Below are 24,773 nucleotides of genomic sequence, written 5' to 3' on the forward strand. Positions count from 1 at the left end.
CCAAGGGAAAGACGGAGTCAATACAGCTTGGCTTCAGGTGCGCCGCAGGAGTTGCCGGTGTTGACTACAACGTCAAACCGCCTTAGGGACTCTGGCTCCAGATTTTCTGTCGGGGTTTACTCCCTTGTATATTTTTGTTATTAGTACTATTGTTTTCAAATCAAGGTTGCCTAGCAATGTATGAATGAAATATTCTTATATGAAGGGCTTGTAGATTTTGCATATGCATAGATTCCATAAAACATCTGGATGGCTATTTCTAAAAGTACAGAGACAGAAAAAAATACAAAGCAGCCCTGGTAAGAAAATAAAGTTGGCAGTTCTTGATCACATAAAAGCACAGTAATGCTGCCACATGTATTCATTGCCACTCACGGTTTGGACGTGATTCTGGTGACTTAATTGTGTTGGGGCTTGGAAAGTTTATTATGTTGTGAGGTATTTTCAGATTATGAATTGTAACACTTAAATAATGGACCAGGTACTTTTGGTGACTTACTGTATTCACTCAACCTGACCCCAGGTCTTATCAATTTTCTAGGTGCCTTCCTTCACTCATTCACTTATTCATTATTTATCTATGCAAGAGATCCTTTTTGAGCATTTTTAGTGATCAAAGAGTCTTTCTTCCCCTTTGCCTTCATAGAGTCAAGGCCTAGTAAATAATGAAACTGCACTGCTGGTTAGTTTCATAGGAATGTTCACCTGTGTAGTCACACTTGGCCCTGTACCTAGAGTGCTCTGCTGTAGCCATCTTGAAATTTTTAGTACTTTTGGAATAAGAAGCCCCACATTTACATTTTGCATTGACCTCTGCAGATCAGGTAGCCTGTTCTGGTTGCTTCTTTTCACCAGTGGTGATTATTCTGTGTTGATCTGAGTAGACTTCCATCAGTTTTTGGAAAGGGTCACAGACTGGATCTAAGTTCCCACTGTATCACATACTCCAGCAAGCCACCTGTTTTCCCTGGGCCTTATTCTCTCGGTTGTAAACAAAGGCAAAATAGACTGGTCTCTGGGTTCACTGCTGGTTGTCTTCACCATTCAGGACAGTAAGAGATGAGTGTAAAATGATGTCAGGCTTGGACTTGAATGTTAACTGTGGTGACCACACTCTTAGAACTCAAAATTAGGATATGGGGATTATGGGATCAAAAGAAAACAAAGTTGAAATCAGAACTCTTTCTTAAGAAGTTGAGCTGTGCAGTTGAAACCTTTGACCCCTAGGCTAGCCTACATAAACATGCTGTTTAGTGGTTTTACAACAGAAAGTCAAATTGATTGAGCATTAGCATTATTTTGCTCATTTCATTTGGATTTGAACTTTCCTCTCTATAGATTTTATGCTAATATCCCAGAGGAGATTTAACTCACTTCAATACTTTTGCCACACTTAAAAAAAATAAAATCTATTATCCAAGACCTTAAAACTCTAATATATAAGTATTGGCATCCTTGAGATGTTTAGTTTATAATCCAAGAAGTTTTACATATTGCAAGATAATCAAAATATTTAGCCAGCCAGTGGGCACTGACCAATTCAAGTGGAACCCACAGTGTGGTACCAAGCAGATGCCAGCTCTGGGTGGACTCCATGTAGTCGTACACTTGAATGTTAACTTTTAGGAAAAGTGCCACTGTACTAACGGTGGCCCAGATATCTAGTTCTACAGAGACTCAGTCTCTCCACGGTGTAAGAAAGAAGTACCACTGTTGACTCATTGTGAGAACCAAGGTTTTCTGGTTCAGTCATTCTGACACCTCTGAGAGCATTGTTAAAATTTCTGGATTAAAACTTGTAGCTGTTTAATGGCAAGCAGACTTAAGACACAAATTGTGTCTTGCAGGTTTTTAAAAATCAAGTTGAGGTCACCAGCCAATTGCAATAAATAAAGATATTTCAAAGAAAAACAACTCTGTTAACCAATATTCAGCAACCATCATTTGTAGATACACCTTCAGTTCTGCCTTAAGGCACCTTCTGCTTGAGCAAATTTTAGATCACAAGAGAATTTGCAGCTCAAAGTGTCTCTAATCATCACCCAAACACTTGCATCATTAAGTGGGCTTTTCTACTTTACAAGCATGCTGCTGGCCTGTTTGAGCAAAAGAGAGATTGGGGGTAGGGGGGGCGGTGGGGGGGGGGCTTCTGTAGTGTTAAATGCACACAGACAACTCCAGCATAAGAGAGTACCCAGGAGCCAATTAAGATCAAAGCCATGATGCATAGTGGTCCCGATTTCATCACTTAACTATTAAGCAATTTTTACTTTGACATTGATCAAGAGGTGTTAATGTAGATTCTTTTAAACAACTCGAATAATTCAGAGAGAAAGAGCAAGAATGGTAAATGTTTCTTCTTTCAAGAGCTAGAAGTATCATGTCTTTGGGCCTCCTAAAAGTTACTTGGTTTAGGAGTTTATTTCCTTAATTTAATTTAACCTTATTATATTTTATCATGGTGGAGAACATCTTGACTTCTGCCTGTTTTATTATGTGTAATAGGATACTTAGCTTAGAAGCCTTGGAAACAAATATGTTTACATTTTAGCTCCCAAGGTATTTCTTCAGTCCTGATGGTTGATTGATTGACATATTTATATTTTTATTAGCATTGAGTGGGCTGATTTGAAAAGGGCCACAGAGAGCGCTGAAGTCTAATAACTAGATGCAGAATTACAGAATTATTCTTACCTGCTATGGTATTTATTTTTTATGACTAAGAAGAATGGCTCGATGTGACTAAAATTCTGAAATAGATTCAGTGTTCCAGCAGCCATTTATCTTTAAGGTAAAATGTAAACAGTTCCACTTGGGAATTAGTTTATGAAAACATGTACTTAATGTTTTGCTACACATTCAAATCAAAGTTTACTTAATGCTTTAGATTGACAGTATTTGGTTTTGGATGGTGGTGAATCAGGGCGGGGACCTGAGCAGGAGCAAGAAGGCTGGCAGAGAGAGGATCCGGACTTCTTGCCACTGCACGCCCAGGGCTCTACCAGGAAGTTTGGGATTTGGATGGACCAGGTTTTCCTTTTCCATTTTTCTGTGTATGATTTTAGAGTAGAGAAAGGAGACCTTAAATCCAATATTTGAACGACTAGGATAAAAATGGTTTGGGCTTTAAATATCCAAGTACACAATTGCAATCAGTTTTCCATTTGCTTTTGCTGGTGTATATTTGACCACTCAGAAGTCTGAGTCAGGTTTTCTTCCTCCTATGTGACTGTAATTCTGAATTTTTAATGCAAAAGACAGTCACTATATTACTAGTGCGAAGAGAACAGCAGTGATTTTGAATTGGCATGAATCTTTGTGAAAATCGGATTAAAGTTCACTCTAAAAATACAAATTGTTGTTGCTGGTTTTATTTTAGCACTTTATGTTTTAGAAGCCTGGGAAGAAAAAAGTAGGAGGTTGGAAGGGGAAACAAAACCAAAATTATTATATGCTAATTTAACTGTGTTCTCTGAATTACCTCCATTTTCTCAACTGAACACCCAGAGTATAAATATGTCATTTGATAGAGGACTTGTTCTCAAGGAAGTTACCAAAATACCTTAGCATTAAGTTATCCATTTCAAGAAACATTGAAATAGTTAGAGTAAGTTCTTTATTTCAAGAAACATTATGTTCAACAGAAGGGCAATAACTTTTTACCAAGAAAATGCTCGGCCTAATTGGGTTGGAGGGTGATTTTATTGTTTTTAATGAATCATCTCTCCATCCCTTCTTTTTAACATGTTTAAAAAAAATACAAAGTTTTTTTGCCCTAATTGGTGTGGTTCAGTTGGTTGTTTGGGCTTTGTCCCACAAAACGAAAGGTCACCAGTTTGATTCCCAGTCAGGGCACATTCCAGGGTTGCAGGCCCAGTCCCCCGTTGGGGCTCATGCAAGAGGCAGCCATTGCTGTTTCCCTAGCACATCAGTGTTTCTCTCTTTCTCCCTCCCTCCCTCCCCCCTTCTCTCTAAAAATAAATAAATAAAATCTTTTAAAAAATACAAAGTTTTGTTTTTAAAAGGAAACGAAACTAATAAAACTGTTATATAAAATGACTTATTTTGCCTTTATCTGCTCCCTTTTAACACTTGTTTATGGGTACCTCTGTTTTTATAAGGTTGTAACCGGTGGGCATATAATTTTATACAGAGGTGGGCAAAAGTAAGTTTGCAGTTGTTTGTATGGAAAATATATATAATAGAAGAATAATCGCTAATATAAGAATAAACTTTGCTTCCCACACCCACAACTGTAAACCTACTTTTGCCCACCCCATATTCTAATTTTTCCCGCACTATTACATCATAAGCTGAGGATTAATGGTCTTCATTATTATCATCGTAATGATTGCATAACATTCTGTGATGCTGGTATAACATACTTTTTTTTAAACTGTTTCTTCATGTTTAGAAATTTAATCTGTTTCTAATCCTTTCACCATGATAAATAAGGCTGCAGTAAGCATCTTCCTCTAATAAGTTTCTCTTTTCTCTTTTTTCTTTTAAATTAGTCAGGAAAAATTATGAGAAGTAAAATTATTGAGTCAAAGGTTAGTATTGTGAATGTGCATGGATGGGAGCTTGTGTGTTACACATTGCCAAATTATTTTCTAAGTGGTTGCACTAATTTAGCCTGCCGTGGACCATATATTGATTTCATCACAACTTCACCAGCATTAAATATTATTCTTTAAAAAAAAAAAAAAAAGGACAGCCAGTTTGACCAGTGTGAAATTGTACCTCGTTGTTATAATTTGTATTGCTGTGATTAATAAGAAGACACCTGATTTCAAGAGACGGGGATAAGTCATTTTAGGGACAGGTTTTGTGCTGCTTGACACATAAAAAACAATCTGAAGATTGTTAATGGAGAATTGTCGCAGCGTTTGCGTTCTGACCAAAGACGCCCTGTCTTTCTGTAATACATCCAGCTTCGACAGCTAATTTCTGTCTTCAGCTGGTCCAAGAGGAGAGAGCAAAGAAAGTAATATTTCAAGATATAGAGCACACCTGAAAGGATCCGGAAAGGATTCTTCCCAAAACACAGAATGTATCGATTATCTAGTTGGATCAGAGACCATCCCAAACTGAGTGTGTAAAAAAATGATCATTTATTTGACTCACGGGTCTGCAATGTGGGCAGAGCTCAGCAAAAAGACTCCTCTCTGCTCTACATAGTGTCAGCTGAGGTGCTCGAGCAGGGCCTGCAGGATCCACTTCTAAGACGGCCTGCTCGCACAGGGGGCCAGTGGGAGCTGCCTGTCAGCTGGGGGCTCCGCTAAGGCTGAGAGCCACAGCCTTCGTTCCTTCCCAGGTGGGCTGTTCCTGAAGGCTTCTCCCCAGGCAGCTTGGGCTTCCTCATACTATGGTGGGTGGGTTCAGCAAGTGGCCCATTTATTAAGTTCTGGGCCCAGAAACTGACACATCACTTCCATCACATTCTGTTATCTATTACCCAAGCAGTCATGTCGCAGATTCAAGGAGAGGATATATATATACACACATATATATACACTTCTTAATGGGAACAATATCAAAATATTTGGGGACCATGTTTTTTAAACTGCCCTAGAGTATGCCTAGCACTTTGAGAGACAGAAAATCTAGATATTTAGAACAACATGGACTGGGAGGTATTGTAGCATTAACATCCACTTCTGCTTTTCAGAATACTCCAGCAGTGAATTCTCCATTGACCTAATTCACCTTTCCCACAAAAAGGAATTCATCCTGGTGTCTCTTGGACTCATTTCTTCTAACTGGGAATCTAGTGGTGTTCCCTGTACCACCCCTGCCCCTCCCAGCCTTCCCGGGAAGCTAGGTCTTGGTGCTTTTAATCACCTATGTCACAGTTCTTTTCTAGTAAGAGAGATATTAGTGATGGACCTGAGTGCGAGATGCGTCTCAAGAGGAATAATGGCATTAAATGTATTTGGTATATTTATACTGGGAAAATGCTTAACTCCTAATGTGCTGACAGCTACTTATGAGAATCTCACCTGATTGCTAAGTGGTTGAGTTAGGCGTTCCTATTACTAGTGCCAGGGAAAGGAGATTATTTGAAGGCAGCTTCTTTGTCCAGTCTTACAAAGAATATTCCAGAAGAAAATTTAGAATGTAGAAGATGACACAAATCACCAGAGGAGGTCTTCAGGAAAGATCAGATTCTCACACAAAGGGAGGGGACACAGCAGAGAGAAAGCAGAGTGCTGCTAATAATAATATTAACAGCAATTACCATAATAATAGCTAATAATTGCACTTATTTGCCAGGCATAGTTTTAAAGGTTTTCTGTGTATTAAGTCTATAATGCTCAGAACAACCCTTTAAAATAAGTCCAATTATTTTCTATTTTTTACAGATGCAAAGTAAAGTAGTTTTTCCAAGGTCTCACAACTAATAGATGATGGAGCGAGAATATTTTTAAGCCACCTTTTCTCATTGGATTGCATGAGGGTGTTTTTTCCTCAAGCACAGAGAGAAGATGACCCATCATCCTATGGGTCCTTCCTTGGGTCTCACACATTGACACCCCTTTTTCAGCCATTTCATGGGGTGTGGATGAAACCCTCACTTTTTACTCTTCTCTTTTTGGTCACTGAAGATAGAAAGTAAGGCAAGTAGACAAGGCTTGCCATGGAGGAGACTTACCTCTTTACCTGCATCCCTCTCACATGGCTCTAAGAAGGGATTTCAGAGGAAGCCTCTCTATCTGGGAAGGAAGGAACCTAGGCACCAAGGGAGCCTATCCTTCTGCCCTCACCTTGTTTCCACACAAGAGCACCTGAGCAAGGAAGGAGGTTCCCTGGCCTTGGGGAAGGGTTGCTGCTGCCTCTCTGCCCCATCATTTCAAGAAACAACGTCAAGGCTTTGATGTTGGGTCAGGGATAGTAGGGAAGAGCCTCTGGCCACTTCAAAGGTGGACGCAGGAGCAAGAGGTGGAAACCAACTTCCAAAACCTACGGAGGCAGGATCTTAGCTCACTTACCACATGGAAGTCCTGTCTTATTTTATTGTTTCACAGAAACTTTATTTATTTGTCTGATACAGTTAGACTAGAAGAAGGGATGTGGGGGAAGTAGTGCTATCTGTACCATAAAATAACACTAATAAAATCAAGCTACAAATATGACAGAATTGCTGTCGTAATAAGTCACAAGCACCTCTTTCTCCTTTTCTTCTGCATCACCTTTGTCTGGTGCAGTGATTAAAACCACAGACGCTAGAGCCGCCATGATCATTAGTTTTGTGACTGAAGGGCAGATTACCTCTTTATTTCCTCATCTGCAAATTTGGAAAAATAGCACCAATCTCCTAGGGGGTGCTTATCGCAATGCCTAGTGCTTGCTTAGCATTCAGCCATGGCTTGTTATGATCATTATTGCCTCTACTCTTCCAGCCTCCAGCACGTGCATATTACACATAACTCCAGGTGTGTCTCATGGAAACAAAAATGAGTCTGTTATTAGGCAGACTGTTCTCTCAGTGGAACAGGCACAGGAACTAGTTTATGTATTGGCGCATGAACTTATATCCACTAATATGTCATTGCTTCTGCCTTCCGGGAACTCACAATCTAATCAGAAAGACAAGCAAGCAGATGGCCGGTGAGTGCTACCCACCATGGTAAGCCTGTAGTCCAACTGGATGGAGTGTTGCAAAAAGGGTCCAGAGAAGGAGCTGGAAAGGGGCTCAGAGTGGTGACGGGTCCTTAGGGACTCTTAGGAACTTGCCAATCAGAGAAGCTATGGAAGGCGGTCCGGGTCCCGAGAACAGCAGGAGCCCAAGGCAGGAGGCTGCGCGGGGCCAAGACTTGAAGACCACCTGCTTCCATAGAACTAGGAAGGTAAACATGGGCCCAAGCATAAGCAAAATCAGTATGCCGTGCTGATGCAAGCTGCGACTAAAGAAAGCACTGATAATAATACTACATCTTCACACTTGTATAGCACCTTTACAGTTTACAAAGTATTTTTATTTACATTTTCTCACTTGTCCCTTTAAAAAACCACAGTGAGGTAGTCGGCAGCGATGCTCCCTCATCTCACCTCACCTCAAAAGTGACAGTGTGTGGAGGGCTACAGATGCCCGTGCTGCGGAATCCCTTCCATCCTTCTCAGCGGCCTCTATTTCTTCCTGTCCTTGGGCAGGTTGGATGCTATAGAAAGACAAGTAGGCGGAGAAGTTGTAACTAGTTGACCTGAGACAGAACTTAGGGCCTGGAAACTTCTGATTAGAGTACATCTGAAAGTAGTGCCTCCCCTCCCCCCCACCAACACCCATTGGATTGGAGATGGTATCTCTGTTAACGGCTGCTCCTCCTTGAGTTCTGACACTTTGAAAACACTCTGGAACCTTCAGCATGGGCAACACGAAGAGGCAGCTCTCCTCTCTCCCCAGCTCAGTATAGAACATAACCAAGGGAAGAAACCCAGAGGTGCTTCTGTGTTTCTTCTCCAAATCCTTATAAAGGAATTCTTACTTTGGTAGTGACCCCACTTTTTCCCTGTACCCTTTTTACAAAAGACCCCAAACCCTCTACCTTCCCTGGTTTTATAATCCTTTCCTTTTATCAAGAAGCCACAGTCTGTAGGTAGGGTAGGTGGAGAAAGGAAAGCCAGCCACACCTTTCCCTCCAAAGGTAATAAAGCTAATTTTATTAGTGTTCAACCTGTTTGTATACCTAAAGCAATACTTTTCTATACCTCCCCAGGATGCTTCCAGTGACTAGGATAGAATTTGTGACCCCATGTCCAAGGCCCTGGTCATTATAGGAAGTGGGCCAGAGCCCGGGGCATTGACCACCCTCTATGCCCATCTCAGCGGCTGCAAGATCCGCAGGAGCCCAGGCCTTACTGTGGTCAGATCAGCAGCTGTAAGGTGAATGCCTTCCCCACATCCTGCAGCATAATCTCGAGGTGGCATGTGTTTGTGTTCCCTGCTACAGACATGGGTGGCTTGTCACTAGCACTTCACTCTCAGCAGAAAAAGTGCTCTTTGGAGATTTTCAACTTTTTCTTTTTCTTGGTAAGCTACAGGGTTGCATGTAACAACTCATTCAACAAACAACTGTTAAGACCCTGTGTACCAACCACTTTTAGAGGAATTTATTTATGACATAGTCTCTGCACTCAAGAGACTCATGGTGTGGGGCTTGGTGGGGGGCGGGGGAGGAAGTGGACAAAGTAAGGAAATGTAATATTGTTTGGTACATGCTCTGATAAAAATGAGCCCAGATTTTGGTGGCAGAAGGAGGAAAACAGGGAAAAGCCTGGTGGGAAGTGGTTTCTGATTAGGAGTTGGCCGTGTGAGGGAAGAGGGAAGGACCAGAAGGGCATTCCACATGCTGGGCGCAGCACATGCAAAGGCAGGAGAAGCCGGTTTGTTGTGGAATTAGGTGCATCCATACACCCAGAACAGAAGCCTCATCCAAAGCTGTCCTCTGCTCCCGCTTGGGCCTCATATGCATAGGATCGCTTCTGAATGTCACTGTGGAACCTAGTTTTTATTGTTTTTGTCTGCACAAATCCACTTTGAGCCTCTCTGAGATTAGCCACTGAGATGATAGAGCAGTAGACCTGGAGACAGATATTCCAAAAGCCTCTTATTAACAGCCTAACCTCAAGCAGTTCTTTAACTCTTCTTTTGCACAATGGAGATTCATTGACTAACTCAGCCGACATTCTCTAAGTAGATGCCAGTTACCAAAAACCATGGTGGTTTATAAAGATGGAGAAGAGAATACTGTAGAACCAACATTAACTTCTGTCTTCATGAAACTGACATGAAGTTCAGTAGAGACAATAATTTCTACCCCAAACCTTTAAGGACCAAAACAGATGAGGCATATTTGCTTTGGAAAGCACAAGGTGCTATAGAAGGGAAAGCTCGTTGCCCAGTCACTGGCCTACAATGAACATCGCTGAGACCTGGGAGTCCCTGATTTGCACCCTCACTCACAAGAAGTTAATGAAATACTTCCATCAGCTACAGAGTACTTTGGGGAAGGCTAAGAAACCAAGAGGTCCTGGGTATAAGTGACCTGAGCTTCCCACAAGCACACTTTACCCCCAGGTCCAGGGAAACTAGAAGAGGCAACACCTAAAGGCAGAATTTCCCAAGGCCACATGATTATGAGGGGAAAAAATGCATCTTCTGCCATCCCATCTGGGACACCATGAGAATGCCAAATCCATGTTCATAAGTGCCAGCAGAGACTCATTTGGTGTTTAACGTGTCAGCCCATTTGTGGTTATAGATCAGAGGCTAGATTGTGGTCCTCTCCTGTCTGGCGGTTCAGAGGGAGCACATGAACCCTGTATCCTAGGCAACACCAATGCTGTAGGAACATTTTAGACGTGTAAATTGAGAGTCATTTTACTCTTGGTAGAGAACAGTTTGTGACCCAGACACCAAGTTCAGAATCATAAAATCTAATGACTTGGAGGGGGCCTGAGAGATTATTGAGATTCTAGCCCAACCTCTCATTGCATAGATGAGGAAACTGAAGCTGGAGGAGGTGCATTGGCTTTCTCGTGGCCTCTCGGCTTCTCAGAAGCTGAGTCAAGGGTAGAATCCAGATTTCTTAACTGGCTATTATCTCCAGGTGTGTTTGCTCTCTGGGGAAAGATTAACATCTCCCTGGGATTATTCATAAAGTGGGGCAAGAATAAATGTAGATAAGGGTTATATGATGTTTGAAGCATAATATCTCCAGCAATAATATTAGAACCACACAATTCACCTTCAATGCCTTTAGCCTTGAACAGATTTCCTGGTACTCACCTGATCACATAACATGTGCCAGGGATCCTGGTATACTCTTCAACTAATTTAATCCCCACAGCAACTCTGTGAGAAAGCAGCTAGTGTTATCCCCAGTTTACAGGGAAACTGAGGTACAGAGCAGTTAATCTGCTTGCCCAAGGGCAGGTACAGAATGAGGAAAGGGCATTCCAGGTGCTGAGCACAGCACACGCAAAGGCAGAGAGGCAGAAGCTGGTTTGTTTTGGAATTAACTGAATGCATATACCCAGAACATGGGGCGCTGAGAGAATCATCATCTGAACGATGTTCCCTGCTCCCGCTGGGGCTTCATATTTGTAAGGTTGCTTCTGAATGTCACTGTGGAGCCTAGTTTTTATTTTTGTCTCCACAAATCCATTGTGTGATTACAGATTCAGAGGCAGGATGGTAGCTAGTTCAGAGGAAGAGCCAGAATTCCTACCTAGGCATTCAGGCCCCAGAATTCATGTTTGTGACCACGTACTCCACTGCTTGGCCTCCAGTCAGACTCCACCCCTCATGGAAGGAAGGGCCCGCTGTTTCTTATACCCTCTGGGTGTTGAGTCAGTTCAGAAAAATCAGCAACTGACACCAACTTACCTAACCTCCCTTTTTTGGACCCAGAGGTTTAGAAAGCTCACAGATATCAGATACAGAGCCCAGACAAAGGTCAACAGGTGAGTCACCTTGAACTGACTCAGGTCCAGTTTGGGCCCTCTGAGAGCTTTTACTGTCCATAAAATTCACCTGGGTTACTTTTCTCACTCGTGGTTATAGCTTCATGTTTATTCCAGGGCTGTGGGGCTGAACCTAACTCCCTGGGATCTTATTTCCATCAATAGGACAAAATGCATACACATATTCTCTCTCTCTCTCTGTCTCTCTCTGTCTCTCTCTGTCTCTCTCTCTCTCTCTGTCTCTCTCTCTCTCTCTGTCTCTCTCTCTCTCTCTGTCTCTCTCTCTCTCTCTCTCTCTCTCTCTCTCTCTCTCTCTCTCTCTCATAGGGAATTGTAACAATAGTAGAGTACCACGTCCTCTTCACCCAGAAAGTATGTTTTTAAAAACAAGTCAACTGAATTTTCTAAGGGAACATGGATAATGATAATGCTTTAGATCCTTTGAAGCAATTAGTAATGATTCTCCACATTTCCTATAGACAAACAACTGATACTATGTTTTCAAATGCAGAGGGCAAATGCAAAGGCCATATTTTTGGCAACCGAAAACCATAGGACTTGGACCAGGACTTCTTGGCTTTAAAAATTTTTTTAAAGACCATTTCTTTCTTAAAGTTGTTTAACCCTTCTGTGAACCCTACATACACTGTTTTAAACCATGGCGTCACCTGGGAACCTCTGGTGAGGTGATTTGCAGAATATGAGACATGCAGACATGAGCTTCTTCACGTAGAGCAAGTTCTTGTCGTCGGCAGTGATGATAAACATAGATCACTGCACTCATGACGTCTGGGTTCTGCGCTGGCTTAACCACTCTGGGATCCTAAGCCCCTTAATATATCTTCTTCTCTCCCAGAAATAGCAGCAGGCACCCGTCCTCAGTCATGTTCCTTGAAAACCTGAAAAAGACACCAAGGAGGATGCTGAAAGCTGTGGCTCCACAGTGGGGGCCTCAAACGAGCCAGTGGCATCAGAACAAACGTGCTCTACTTCTGTGATCCCTGCCCGAGGGCAGAACCAGGCAGGGACCCAGGCCCTATTATCCCGAACAGAATGTCACGCGCAGGCCATATGGCAGTCCCAGCGGGTCATCTGGTAGAATAAGCCGATGTTCCAAAGACAGGCTGAGTCCTTTGGCTTCTCATGCTTCCCTTGGAACCCTGAGCCCTTCCTTTGTCTGGGATGGTTCCTTTCCTGCAGACTGAAGGGCAGCAGCCCCGCCCGGCTGGGACGACTACTGTATATAGAGGAGAAAACAAAGGAAAAGGCTTTTAATTTCTCTGATTACTAGTTAGCCTTGAAAGCCCAATGGCCCTCCCTGAAAAATGACACATAGTTGTTCTCACTTCTGCCATAGCCATCTTCTATCTATTGTTTTCCTTTTGTGATTGTGGAAGGTTCCTATGTTTTATATTTTCACAAAGCAAGTCCTCATTTTTATTTTTTAAAAAGTTAATGTGTTTTGTCATCTGCCTGGATAGCAGAGTCTCTCTGCTTAGAGACAGAACTCATTAGTCTTTTGAGTTATTTTCATTTTAAATGAAGACTATTCATAGGACGGTTTAGCTTTAACATGTTACCTGATTTGAGTAAGGGAGGACAGGCAAAAACTTGTAGGCAGGTTGTCACTAGAATTTTGCTCCCTAGAGCCATGGTGCTGACCAGAGGTCAAATTCTGGAATCCCTGTTCAGATTTGCTCAGAATTTGGCAAAGACAAGTTAGATCCTCTTTCGTGTCCCTTCCTGCCCGATTCCTCTTAAGTTCAATTCCTCTTTGAATTATTAATATTTGACCAGAAGCGTTGAAAATTCAGACTTAAAGTGAAAATTAAAATAAGAGCTGCTTTAATTTTTCAGGAAACTCCTTTAAATAGCCAGCTTTCCTCATGCATGTAAAATATAATTAAAATAAACACAACTGACCTAACTTCTAGGAAAACGTTGGTTAGAAAAACAAGGCATTACTAACGAACACAATAGGCTCTGGACCCCACAGCACGCCCTTTTCTCCCTTCCATGGTAGCTACTGCCACCTTTCTTTTCTCTTCTATCAGAATTAGCTGCAAGAAAAAGATCATGTAAATGTATTCATACTGATTTCTGGTTTATATATACTCTAACATACTTACTTTATAACTAGAAACAGGACTATCAGCCAAAGAAAAAAATCTCGCATTGCAGAATCCCCAAGATCAGCCAGTCATTAGGCAAGCTGATTTTTATCTTATTTTTGTTTGCTGGGTCGTGGAGTGTCAAGTAGGCTTCTTTCTCTTCCAGCCCCATATGTCCTGCTCCGGAAATCTCAGGAATGGCTTTACTTCCTTTGTTCTGGGAGGTGACAGAAATCACTTACTCCTTTGCCCATCTCTTTGCATCGAAGAGCACTTTGTTAATGATGGGTCGGTGTGAACAGAGGCATCTCTTGCTGGTTGTAAGAACTACTTGGCTTTGCAGCACCTGGAAACTCATGGACTGAGAGCCCATGAGAACCGTGTGCCAGCACTGTAGGAAAACAGTGGGAGACTCAAGACTCGGTGCTTGGGGCGCTAGTGGAGGGGTACTCATGATGTGGAGCCTGTGCCTTGACCGAGTCTGGTCACATGTGCTACTTCCTTTCCTTATTTCTTCCTCTATTCATGAAATACTGACTAAGAACCTCCGAGTTGCTAGGTCCTGTGTCTGGTGCTGGAGATAAAGAGGACAGGTAAGATGTACTCCCTTCCTCAAGCAGCCTAGTTTGATAGAGCAAATGTGAGAATAAGTAACATCACTAGGAAGTGGTAAGTTCCGTAATAGAAGTATTTACATGGTATCATAGTATGATCAACCCTCCTGAGGAGAGCGTTGTGGCTGAGGAAGAGGGATTTGGGGTAGGAGGAAGAATGGGAGAGGGGAGAAGTCCAGGGGCATTTTGAGCTGGTGAGCAGACAACCTCCAGGAAGGGCATATTGTAGAGGGAATAGTGTATAAGGAAGACACCGCTTTGAGATGAAGGTGGGGAACCGTTGGTTGCTGAAACAGAAGCTGGCCAGGATCAGATTGTGGAAGACCTTGCAAATCTTGGAAACGAATTTGAACTTTGTAATAAGGTCTTAGGGAACCATGAAACTGTTTTTAGACAGGGAAGTAACATGATACTATTTGTGCTTTGGAAAGGTCATTCTGGTGGCTTTGTGGAGAATGAGGTAGAAGTCTAGGAAAGCAGAAACCAGTTCAGAGCGGACCCTAGGACAATGACAGGAAAGAATCAATAGGACGTACAGACAGTTTGGAAAGAGAGGGTAATGGAAGGGGAGAGATCTAGGATGACACTAGGCTTAAGGCTTATGGGACTGTAAGTAGGATATCAAAAACTTCAACAACAATATTAATAAGGGCTGTAATTATTGGATCCTTACCAGGTGCAAAGGGCTTAGCTGCATGATTTACATAGACTGCTTCATTGAAAAATCATAATAATATTAGTGCTATAATTATCTTCATGTTAGTCAGGAAAACTTGAGACTTTAAGAAGTGAAGTAACAGGCATGTCCAAGGCTCAATGCCTGGTAGGTGGGCGAGTGTGAATTTGAACCCTGGTACTCTGAGCTCAGAGCCTGTGCTCTCTGAGGAATTTAGCAGGAGAACAAGTCAAGGCGAAGTATCTTAAATCCAGTTTTGCACGTACCAAATTTAAATTGCTTATATTTTAATGAAGTCAAAATATCTAGCAGAGAGTTAGACAGCTAAATGTGGAACTGAAGGATGTGGTCTGCGCTGGACATCGGGGACGGGGGTTCTTCAGTTCATTGGCGGTAGTGGAGAAGGTGGGTGTAATGTTGGGTAGAACTCAAAACAGCCAGGATGAACCACATGAGGGTATGTGCATTTGGGCGGCTGCAAAGGAATAGCTAGAAAGATAAAACTATGAAAATCAAAGGTAGAGTTTCAAGATCTGATGGAGGAACCAACATGATTAAACTCCTCAGGGAAATGAAAGAAGATTTAAAATGAGGACTCATTGGTTTTGGCATTTAGATGTTTTGGGGCAAGAGCAGAAGTTAGACTGACATGGGTTAATTTTTTTTTTTTTTTTTTAATGAGAAAATGGAGACAATGAGCTCAGACTCAAAGAAGCTGGGGAAGTTGGTGGGAGACAGTGGTAATGGATGCAGCCTCGCAAACAGGGGAAACACTGTTTTGCGGCCACTGGAGATGCTGAAACAGAGGCAGAGGAGAGAGAACCTAAGAAGCAGCAGGGATTCCACAGGACGTTTATCCGAGTAGGCAAGGGAAGGAGGATTCTCCCTTCCAGCCCTCAGAAGGGATCGTGGAGTCCTAGTGAAAAAAGTGTTCCCTCACTTTCAACTTACCCACTTTTTAGTACGTGAAGAAACTGAAGCCAGAAAAGTGAAGTGACCTGCCTATGGTCACACAGCAAACGCATGACACCAGACCTCCTGGCACCTTTCCTCTCCTGCTATCATTATCACTGGGTGGAGAAGAATCCTTGAGAGCTATTCATGGTTCTGAGTCCCCAGGCCTCCAGGATGGTCCCCCTGTCCCTTCAGTGTGCATGTCCTTCCATGGTCTGATGTGCCCGCAGCTCCTCGGCCCCGTGGAGTGGGAGTCAGAGAGCTGCTGCCATTTCCCCAACATGCCACGGGGCAAAGTTTTATGTGGTTAATTAGAAAGTGTCATTAATATACAGCAGTGCTGAAAGTGTCTGTCTCACCTGAGCACCCAAGTTCCCAGAGTGGGGAAGGATCTCAGAGTTAAGGGCTGTTTAGCCACTTTGTCCTGGTCCAGAGTAAGGGAGGGTGTATTTGTTCATTCATGGCAACTGGTCCCCAAGCCTGTGTGCAGGACAGGATGGCGTGGGGTTGGTCTGGGGTGGCAACAGAGATTCCTTAAAGGAGAGAGCCAGTGCTCTCCCAGGAGACCTCATCGGCTGAGTCACTTGGTGAGCCTGGATGTAAGTAGCTGTCCACACGGCTCAGAAGGGCCCTTGCCTCAGCTTCGCTTATGAGCTTCCTGGAACCCATGTGTATCCGGTGGTGGTCCCTCACCCTTTTTCACCTTCTTATACACCAAAGGTTATGCTGCCACCCTGTCGTCACACCATTCTGATTAAATACTGAGGTTGAGCACTGATTAAAACCCACAGCCTTACAGAGAACATACTGCTTAGAATTTAGACATGTGAATACTGATTAAAACCCACAGCCTTACAGAGAACATACTGCCTAGAATTTAGACATGTGAATACTGTATGTATATATATAAACCTCTCTTTCATACCGACCTTCAGTTACAACCTTCTCTCTTGTAAGGCTCCAAGGAATAGCAATTAACTTGCTTCTCTTTGCTCTTTTTTCAATCTACCTAAACCTGTCGCTTGCTCCTTTTCCATTTGATCACATGGGGCTGTTGGGTGGTGGACCTGTGAGTCTTGTAATTACAGGAGCTGTTGTTCCCATCAACTACGTACGAATTATGCACCCTGGAATGTCATGGGCTATAGGAAGAATGGTACCCCTCATACTGCGTGATCTAGTGGTACCCCCATTGTCTCCTGTCCTTCATAGCGCTCTCAACTAAGAAAATGAATGCTGTCTGGGAATAGGGTGTCCACTCTCTGTGCGTCTACTGCCCTCTTTTCTTGTTGTTTATTTAACAGTATTAAAGAAATCTAACTTAGACAAGAGTCCAAAATGCTAATCTTGCCCTGAGAAATTCAGCAGAACTTTGGTAATTCAGGGCACATGACTAGTTCTTTGGATTATTCCTTCCTTCGCTGCTCATTCACCGTGTCTCAAGAATTGACAACTGTGAGACATGCTTGCCCCAAGGGACTTAAAAGAAGGTTCCCTAGGCTCTGAAAAATTAGGAAGACTTAACCAGGTCAAGGATGGGAGAGAAGGGCCACCCCGAAGGAGAGTAGAAGAAGGGCCACCCCGAAGGAGAGTAGAAGCAGCAGCGTGGTAGGAGTAGGTGGCATGACACGTTCCAGGGCCAGATGCGGAGCCAGCGTGCTAGAAGCACAAATGAAGGCTGGAGAGGGAGACAGGAACCAGAACACGTAAGGCCACGTTACAGATACCTAGGCTTTCTCCTAAGAGCTCCAGGAAGTTACTCAAGGATTATGAGGTTATATGATGACACATTCTAAAAGCATAATTCTTGCTTCATCTAGAAGATGAATAGAAGGCAAACAAGGGACAAGCAGGAAGATAGGAAAAGGGGCAGAAGGATATGATGTAAGAGAAGGCAAGGAAAAAAGGGTTTTAAAAAGCTGTGGACATGCAACTGTTTCTGGAGCTGCTGAGCAATTACATGAGACAAGACTGTTTAATTTAGTTAGCGGGAAGCCATCAATGACTTGGCTGAAAGGCCTTATTGAGAGAGGAGCCAAATGGAGGAAGTAGAAGAACGAGTAGGAGGTGAGGCAGTGGCAACCATTGAGAGTAAAAGCTGTTCTTCAGTGTTTGTGAATGGAAGGAGGAGATCGGGGGTGGCTGCAGGAGGATCTGGCTCCTGGAGCTTCTTACAGCCCCCCCCCCTTTTTTTTTAGTTGAGAAAGACTTGCCAAATTTAAGTGCCGTTGTATAGTACTTAATTAATACAAAGTTATAGAATATTTAGAGAGAGAAAAATATCAATATTTTTCTTTTTCAGGAAAGACAAGAAGGGGTTGGGTTTAAACACATAGAGAAGAGTTGGGGAATGAAAGCTCCTCTTAAAACAGGAGAGAAGGAGGAAAATTTAGATGAGGATGCAGATAAGTTGATATATTTGGTATGGGAAGGGGGTATGGAGGAAGTTCCTGTCTATAGCTTTTATTTTCTATGTGAAGTAGCTGGGGGTGGGGGGGAGGGGGCAGAAGGGAAAATTGCAGTGGAGTAAGGAGAGAGAACTGATGAGGGCCTTGAGGAAAACAGAAAAAAATTAAGCTTACTGATTTGGGGAGTGAGCAAATCTAGTAGAGAAACATAGGCTTTCTCACAGAATTATAGAGTGCCTGCTCTATTGGTGACCAGGAATTCTGTGATGTTACTACCAAATTGCCCCAGAGTGTGGTTTCCTTTATGGGGGCTCAGCTGCACTAGGACCTATGCGGATGGTAAATGGCCAAGTTCATTCAGGGGAAGAACTTCGCAAGAAAGGCTGATGCAGAGACAAAAGAGGAGGGAATCTAGAGTTTAGTCAAATGTATTATTGAAATGAGGGACCATGAACTGTTACATGTAAGATGTGTAAAATTGTTAAGATTTGGGAAGGTATTAAATTGGAAGAAGGGGGAGCAATTAGTAGGACAGAAGGTCCTGATGAGAAGGCCAAGCTGTCATGGTAAAAGTGGTCAGACAAGCAGGCTGGAAAAACAAGAGATGGGCAGCAAAGCATATAACGCTTGATTTTATGATTTCTGAGGTAAAGGAGCTGTAGCTGGTAGCAAGTCCCAGACTGGAACCATGGGCCTACTAAAGTCTTTGCAATGTCTTTCTTAAAGAAAGTGACTGGGAAGTTATCAACTAAAAGAGAGGAAAGGAGGCAGATCCTCAACTAAGTAAAGATTTTTTTTTTGTAAGATCATCAAGCCCAAGGTCTCGAGGTAGGTGGACTATGAGAAGTGGCCTCTCCAGAGAGCCAGGGGAGAGCTTTCCAAGCAGCAAGGTATCTTCTGAGTTCTTTGGCCTGAGGATGAAGTCAGCTTACTCCATTTCTGAATTCTCATTTCCTTTGAATTGACATAGGTTTCAGGGAGGCAAAGATTGTATACCAATTTATCTATCTGGGATTTGTTAATATCAGATGTGGCCACTGCCCTGTAACCATAAAAAGAACTTGCATTAACCAACCCTATTCATGCTCCTGCTTAAAGAATCCCATTTAGTGTTTCTCTTAGTTTGGGTCTGCTAACAACAGATCTCTCAGTTTTTGTTTCTCTAACACATCTTTATTTTGCCTTCATTTTGGAAGAATATATTCACTGGTAATAGATTCTAGGCTGGAAATTTATTTTCTTCCAGCACTTTAAAAATGTCACTATGGTTTACTGGATGCCATTGTTTCTATTGATTAGTCGGCTGTCAGTATTGTTCTTTGAAGGTAATATATCTTTCAGCTTTTAACTTTTTTGTTATTGTGTTTAGCATGTTGACTGTGGTGTGTTTAAGTGTGTTATTCTTTGTATTTAGATGTTCTTATCATTTCTTGAATGTGTAACTTATGGTCTTTTGTCAGTTTTGAAATAAAATGCAGCATTATCTTGTCAAATAGTGCTTCTGTCCATCGTTTTCTCTCTCTCTCTCTCTCTCTCTCTCTCTCTCTCTCTCTCTCTCTCTCTCTCTCCCTCCCTATATCTGTCCCCCTCTCCCTCTCCCTCTTTCTCTTTTCCTCTCCACTCTCAGGGATTCCAGTATGTCAGATCTTTTCACAAGATCCCGTGTGTCTCTTACTCCCTTATCTATTTTTTCCAACCGTTTTTGCTGTCTGTGTTTCTGATATTTTCTATTAACCCATATTCTAATTGACAAATTCTTTCTTCAGCTACAAGAAACATATTGCTAAAAAGTCTATTAAAAAGCTTTAGTTATTGTCTTTTTTAGTTGTATAATTTTCATTTAATTCTTTTAAAATAGAGTCCATTTTTCTGGTAAATTTTCCATCTTATCTTTTTTCTTGAACAAAATAAAGTCACTTTTTAAAATCTATGTCAAATAACACAGATTTATCTGTGGGTGTATTTTTATTTTCTTTGTTTAGTAGTCTTAATTCTTGGAATGTCTAGTAATTACAGATTGAATATTGAGCATTTTATGTAAAGACTGTAGTCTTTATGCTATTTTTGTCTAGAGAAGAACCACTTTATCTTTTGTGCAAGTAGCTAGCATAAGAGGAGATAGCATCTATCCAATGGACTTAGCTTAGCAGAGACAAGTTGGAATTTTTGTAAGCTTTGATCTGTCTCATGATTGCCCCCTCTCCTTGGGGAATGGATCTTTAGAGGCCCAAATGAAAGCCTTTAGACATTTACTAGAGCTCCTCCTGGAGGGTCCTAAGCTTTACACTGCCAGACTTTTGGCTTCCCTTTATAACTACCTTTCCATCTGTATACAATTTAAGAATTAGCAAATCCTATAATGTGAAATCAAGTGCTGAGTGTGGGGCTCATTTCCTTCTGCCACCCTTGTCTCAAGGATCCTGCCATTCAAACCCTGGCTATCTTGGTGGCTCTTAACTCCTTTGAAGAGCTTTCCTCATTATAATTTGGCTTTAACATTAAGAATATATGGGAGAAGCTGATATAATATGAAAAATGAGAAAATATACTGAGGTAGCTCTGTTCTCTGGTTGAAAGGAATAACATAGTCTAGTGACGTTCTTTACTATGAGCTCACACATACAAAAGTGGTTCCTTCCTCCTCCTTGGAAGCATCCATGCCTCTGAAGCTGTGCCTTAATCCACTGAGCATTGTTATGCTGGCACAGAAACAGTTTGCAAACTGTTGTACAAGATGACAGAGTCAACATTTCTTCTCCCCTCTTTCATGTTTGCATTTTTGCCCCATAAGCTATAACAACAGTAGTCGTGATAATATTCACAAAAATGTCCTAGAAACTTACTGTGGACCAGGTTCTATGTTAGATGTTTTATATAGATTATCTCATTTAATCCTTAGAAGAGCCTATGAGGTAGAAAATGTAATTCTTTCTGTTTAATACTTGAGGAAACTGAAGCTTAAAGAGGCTAAGTGTACTTAAACAAAGTCCCAGAGCCAGGAAGTAAATGGCACAAGTAAGTTTGAACATGGATAATTCTAGCCCCACGGTCTATGTTCTTTTCCAACATTGTGTCCTGCCCTCTTTCAACATAACTAGTTTCATGATTTTACTGAACCCTAGAATACTGAGGTGCTCCTTTAATAAGGCGAGAGCTATGTAGTCTGAGGGGGTTTACATGCAAATAAATCTCCTTACTGGTACTTCTAGCTCAGGTATTTCCAGCTCCTTCCTTGCCCCACTCGGCCTTACTTTGATATGTATTTTACATTGAATACTTCCATTTATAATTTCTATGGCAAATCTAAAAGTAATTCTTGAAAAAAAAAAAAAAAAGGCTATCTTCAGGGACAGGAAGCAATTAGTGGCGAGGCTTTATTTTTGGAGGCTGAGACTGGCGGGAGGCGGGGTCTGAGAAGAAATTGCCTTCTGCCATGTCAGTGGGTGAGTTATAGGAAATGAGAGCTCAGCCAGCAGCGTGGTGCCTGCCGGTGAGTCAGCAGTGCGTCCGTCCTCCATCTCAGTGCCGGAATCACAGGTAGCTGTGACAGACACTCTTCCTGGAGAGACTGCTCCTTGCCCTGCTGCCGTGGCATCAAGGCTCTGCCAACGTGATGTGAACCATTCACTTACCTGTCCTGGTGGAAAGAAATTCACAAAACTATCTTCTTGTTTTCACACAGTTATTTCTAAGTTTCTTCAGGATTGATTAGTGTTTCTTAATTTTTCCCCTGATATCCTGCAAAAACATCAATGACTTTATTTCCAGAGAATGGAGTTTGGGATTAATGTCATAACAGAATTTGGGTTTTAGGGCAAAGTTTTGTATTTTCACATTGCTTCAACTTTCTAGGGTCTTTATAAAAAGCAAGACACTGTAGGAAAGCCAGACAGGAAGACACTGCTTCAGGGGAAGTGGTGGGTTGAAAGGGGTCATCTTGTCGTGATGGAAAATAGGTGCATGTGGTGAGAAGCCCAGAACCAAGTCATCGTAGTTGTTGAGTTAGGATGGTAGGAATGTTGATTTCTGTTTCTTACTTGTTTTACCATGTGCGATAAGGGCTCAAGTTGTAAAATTTATTCGAAAAATAATACTTAGTATTTCAAAATAACTATTCATTTTGAAAAAGAAGTGAGGCCAAATACCTTTAATATTTTACGACATCTATTTCCCAGAGCCTTCTCAGACTGTTACGGTCAACTTGGTCACATGCATGGTGTCCGGTAGGAAATGGGTGAGGGGAACTAACTTTGCTCAGAATCTGTATGTGCCGCGCAATTAGTTCTTTTTCATCCTGTGGAGAAGATGGTATTATCCACATGCTAGACATAACAATGAAAAGCAACTAATGCTGAGAAAGATTAAAGAACCTTTGCTGGGTCAATGACCTAGTAAGTGATGGGGTTCTGTCCAAGTCAGACTGCCAGCAAAGTCCACCTTCCTTCAACTGAGTACAGAATGACGCTGCCCCAGATCCCACCTACTTCCTTCTGGATTTCTTACCCGTGAAGAAAAATGATATTGCAATACTGTTCTCTCTGTCTCTCTGTCCCTCTGCCTCTCTGTCTATCTCTCTCTCGTAAAGCTAGGTTTCTAAAACTCACATAAACTTGGCTTTTACTTTAGTGAGACAGAGAAATAATGAAGCATTGCGTAGTGTACATGTGCATCTGTGTGTTTGACATTTAGAAGCTAAAGCGGCACAGTAAGTACCTGATTGAGTGGTTGGACTCCCCCAGAATTTGAAGTGATTCTTAGCCTCTCCCCTAAAGTTCTTAGATACGTGAAACTGAAGATAAGCCTGAATGTTTTACTGTTTGGTACAGCAGTTGTAAGTGACTATTTTGGTTGAGGAAGGGGTGGTATTATTGCAAAATGGAGCATTTATAGTGTCACAGAAATACCCACCCTGTTGGCCCAGGAGGGCCCTAATTTTCTTATTTTTTTAATAAATGGATAGCATTTAAAGGTTTTTTAAGAAATTAATTTTACACTGAATATTATATAATTAATGCTATAGACTATGTTGAGATACTGACATAGAACATACTACACATATGTAAATGTACAATCTGATAAAATTTAACGTATGCATACACTTGTGAAACACCACTTTAATAAAGATAATGAATGTATTCATTAACCCAAAAAGATATTTTGTAGTGCTATATTTCTGAAGACGAAAACCCATCATCTAATTTGATAACGAGCCTGGATGGGGACTCAGGTGATGTGAGCCTGGACTCCACTCTTTCCCTAAATAGCTTCATGAAATTCATTGAGTCCCTTCATTTTTTCAGCCCTTAGTTTTCTCATCTGAAAAATGAGGAGGTTGGACTAGATGGTCCCTAAGGCCCCCTATGGCTCTAAAGTTCAATAAAGCTAAGAGGACAGGCATACTCAGGGCATTGGTTTGCGTCCAAACGGTTTTATGTAAAAGTGTAGACGTGTCCCCAGTGGTCTGGCGGCAGCTGTGCTGCTTCATCCCTGCTCTGCTTTGCTTGATTGATTGATCATGAAATCATTTCATTCCTTTAATTCTCTTTCACCCTGATTCAAGGTCATTCATGTCATTGCTTCCGTGTTGCTGTTACTAAGGTTAGGGAACTGTTGTACTTGAGAATTTAGGGCTAAGGCTTAAGTAATGCTGGGACTTTGGCAATGCCTTAAGCAAAGATCAGATGAGGGGCAGCAGGACCTTCAGCTCTTCTAACATTTCCAAGGCAGCCTGGGCATTTTGTGAGGGGCAGAGGCGAGCTCTGCTGGATGTATTTCAGGAGTGGGGGCAGGGAAGCAGATTGGAGTTTAGTTAAAATTCTAATCCCAACATTGCCTATCTTCTTGCCAAGTCAGCAGCCAGCATTTCTGTGTGTGTGGTTCTGGGGATTTTGGTGTGATGACATACAGTTAACTCAAAAACACTTGCAAATTTGCCTAGAACTTCCTTATGCTCAGCAGACACTTTAATCAGGACTGGCCCACTGCCATCTTTTGCCTGTGTTTTCAGAGATACCTCCTTCACCACAGCCAGGCCTCCTGATGGGAGGAGGGCGCTGGAGAGAGCTGGTGGCGAAAACTGAGCTGATTACAAATAAGAAACCAGGTTTATCACAGCATAGAGGTCTTTCCAAACTGTTTCTATTTTCTAGGTAGCTAAGTGGGATTCCTGAGGAGGGGCAGCTCTGACCTGACCTTGGCCCACCATGAGGTTCTTCCTGCTCTGTGCCTGCATGCTGCTCCTCATGGTCTCCCAGTTGAGGGCAGTCAGCTTTCCTGAAGATGATGAACCCCTCAATACTGTTGACTATCACTGTAAGTAATCCAGAGAAGATTCTCCTTTTCTAAGAAGGAGGCTTTTCTGGTTTTATTTTTCTAAGCATGTTCATTTTTAGAAGTAGAGTTACACACACACACACACATACATATGCCTTAAAAATGTTTTGCACATTAATTTATCCACAACTGTGTTTGGAGAGAAAGGGACTGTTTTGTTGGGTGCTTCTCTAAAGCAGCCCCACATATAGGTTATATATTTTCAGTTAAA

At 42.1% G+C, this 24,773-nt stretch overlaps 1 protein-coding gene across 1 annotated transcript in view; it reads left to right on the plus strand.

The window, feature by feature from the left end:
• The window catches only part of SEMA6D (semaphorin 6D), a 54,929-nt gene that overhangs the window by 15,688 nt on the left and 14,468 nt on the right, over positions 1-24,773 (plus strand). Inside the window, exon 2 of the mRNA XM_090270564.1 lies at positions 24,379-24,541. Within this exon, the coding sequence (XP_090126690.1) occupies positions 24,433-24,541 (109 nt within the window). The 5' untranslated portion in view covers positions 24,379-24,432. The remainder of the gene's footprint in view (positions 1-24,378; positions 24,542-24,773) is intronic.

Source organism: Furipterus horrens, unplaced genomic scaffold, assembly GCF_987537825.1.
Source record: "Furipterus horrens unplaced genomic scaffold, mFurHor1.1.pri manual_scaffold_3, whole genome shotgun sequence".
Taxonomy (NCBI): Eukaryota; Metazoa; Chordata; class Mammalia; order Chiroptera; family Furipteridae; genus Furipterus; species Furipterus horrens.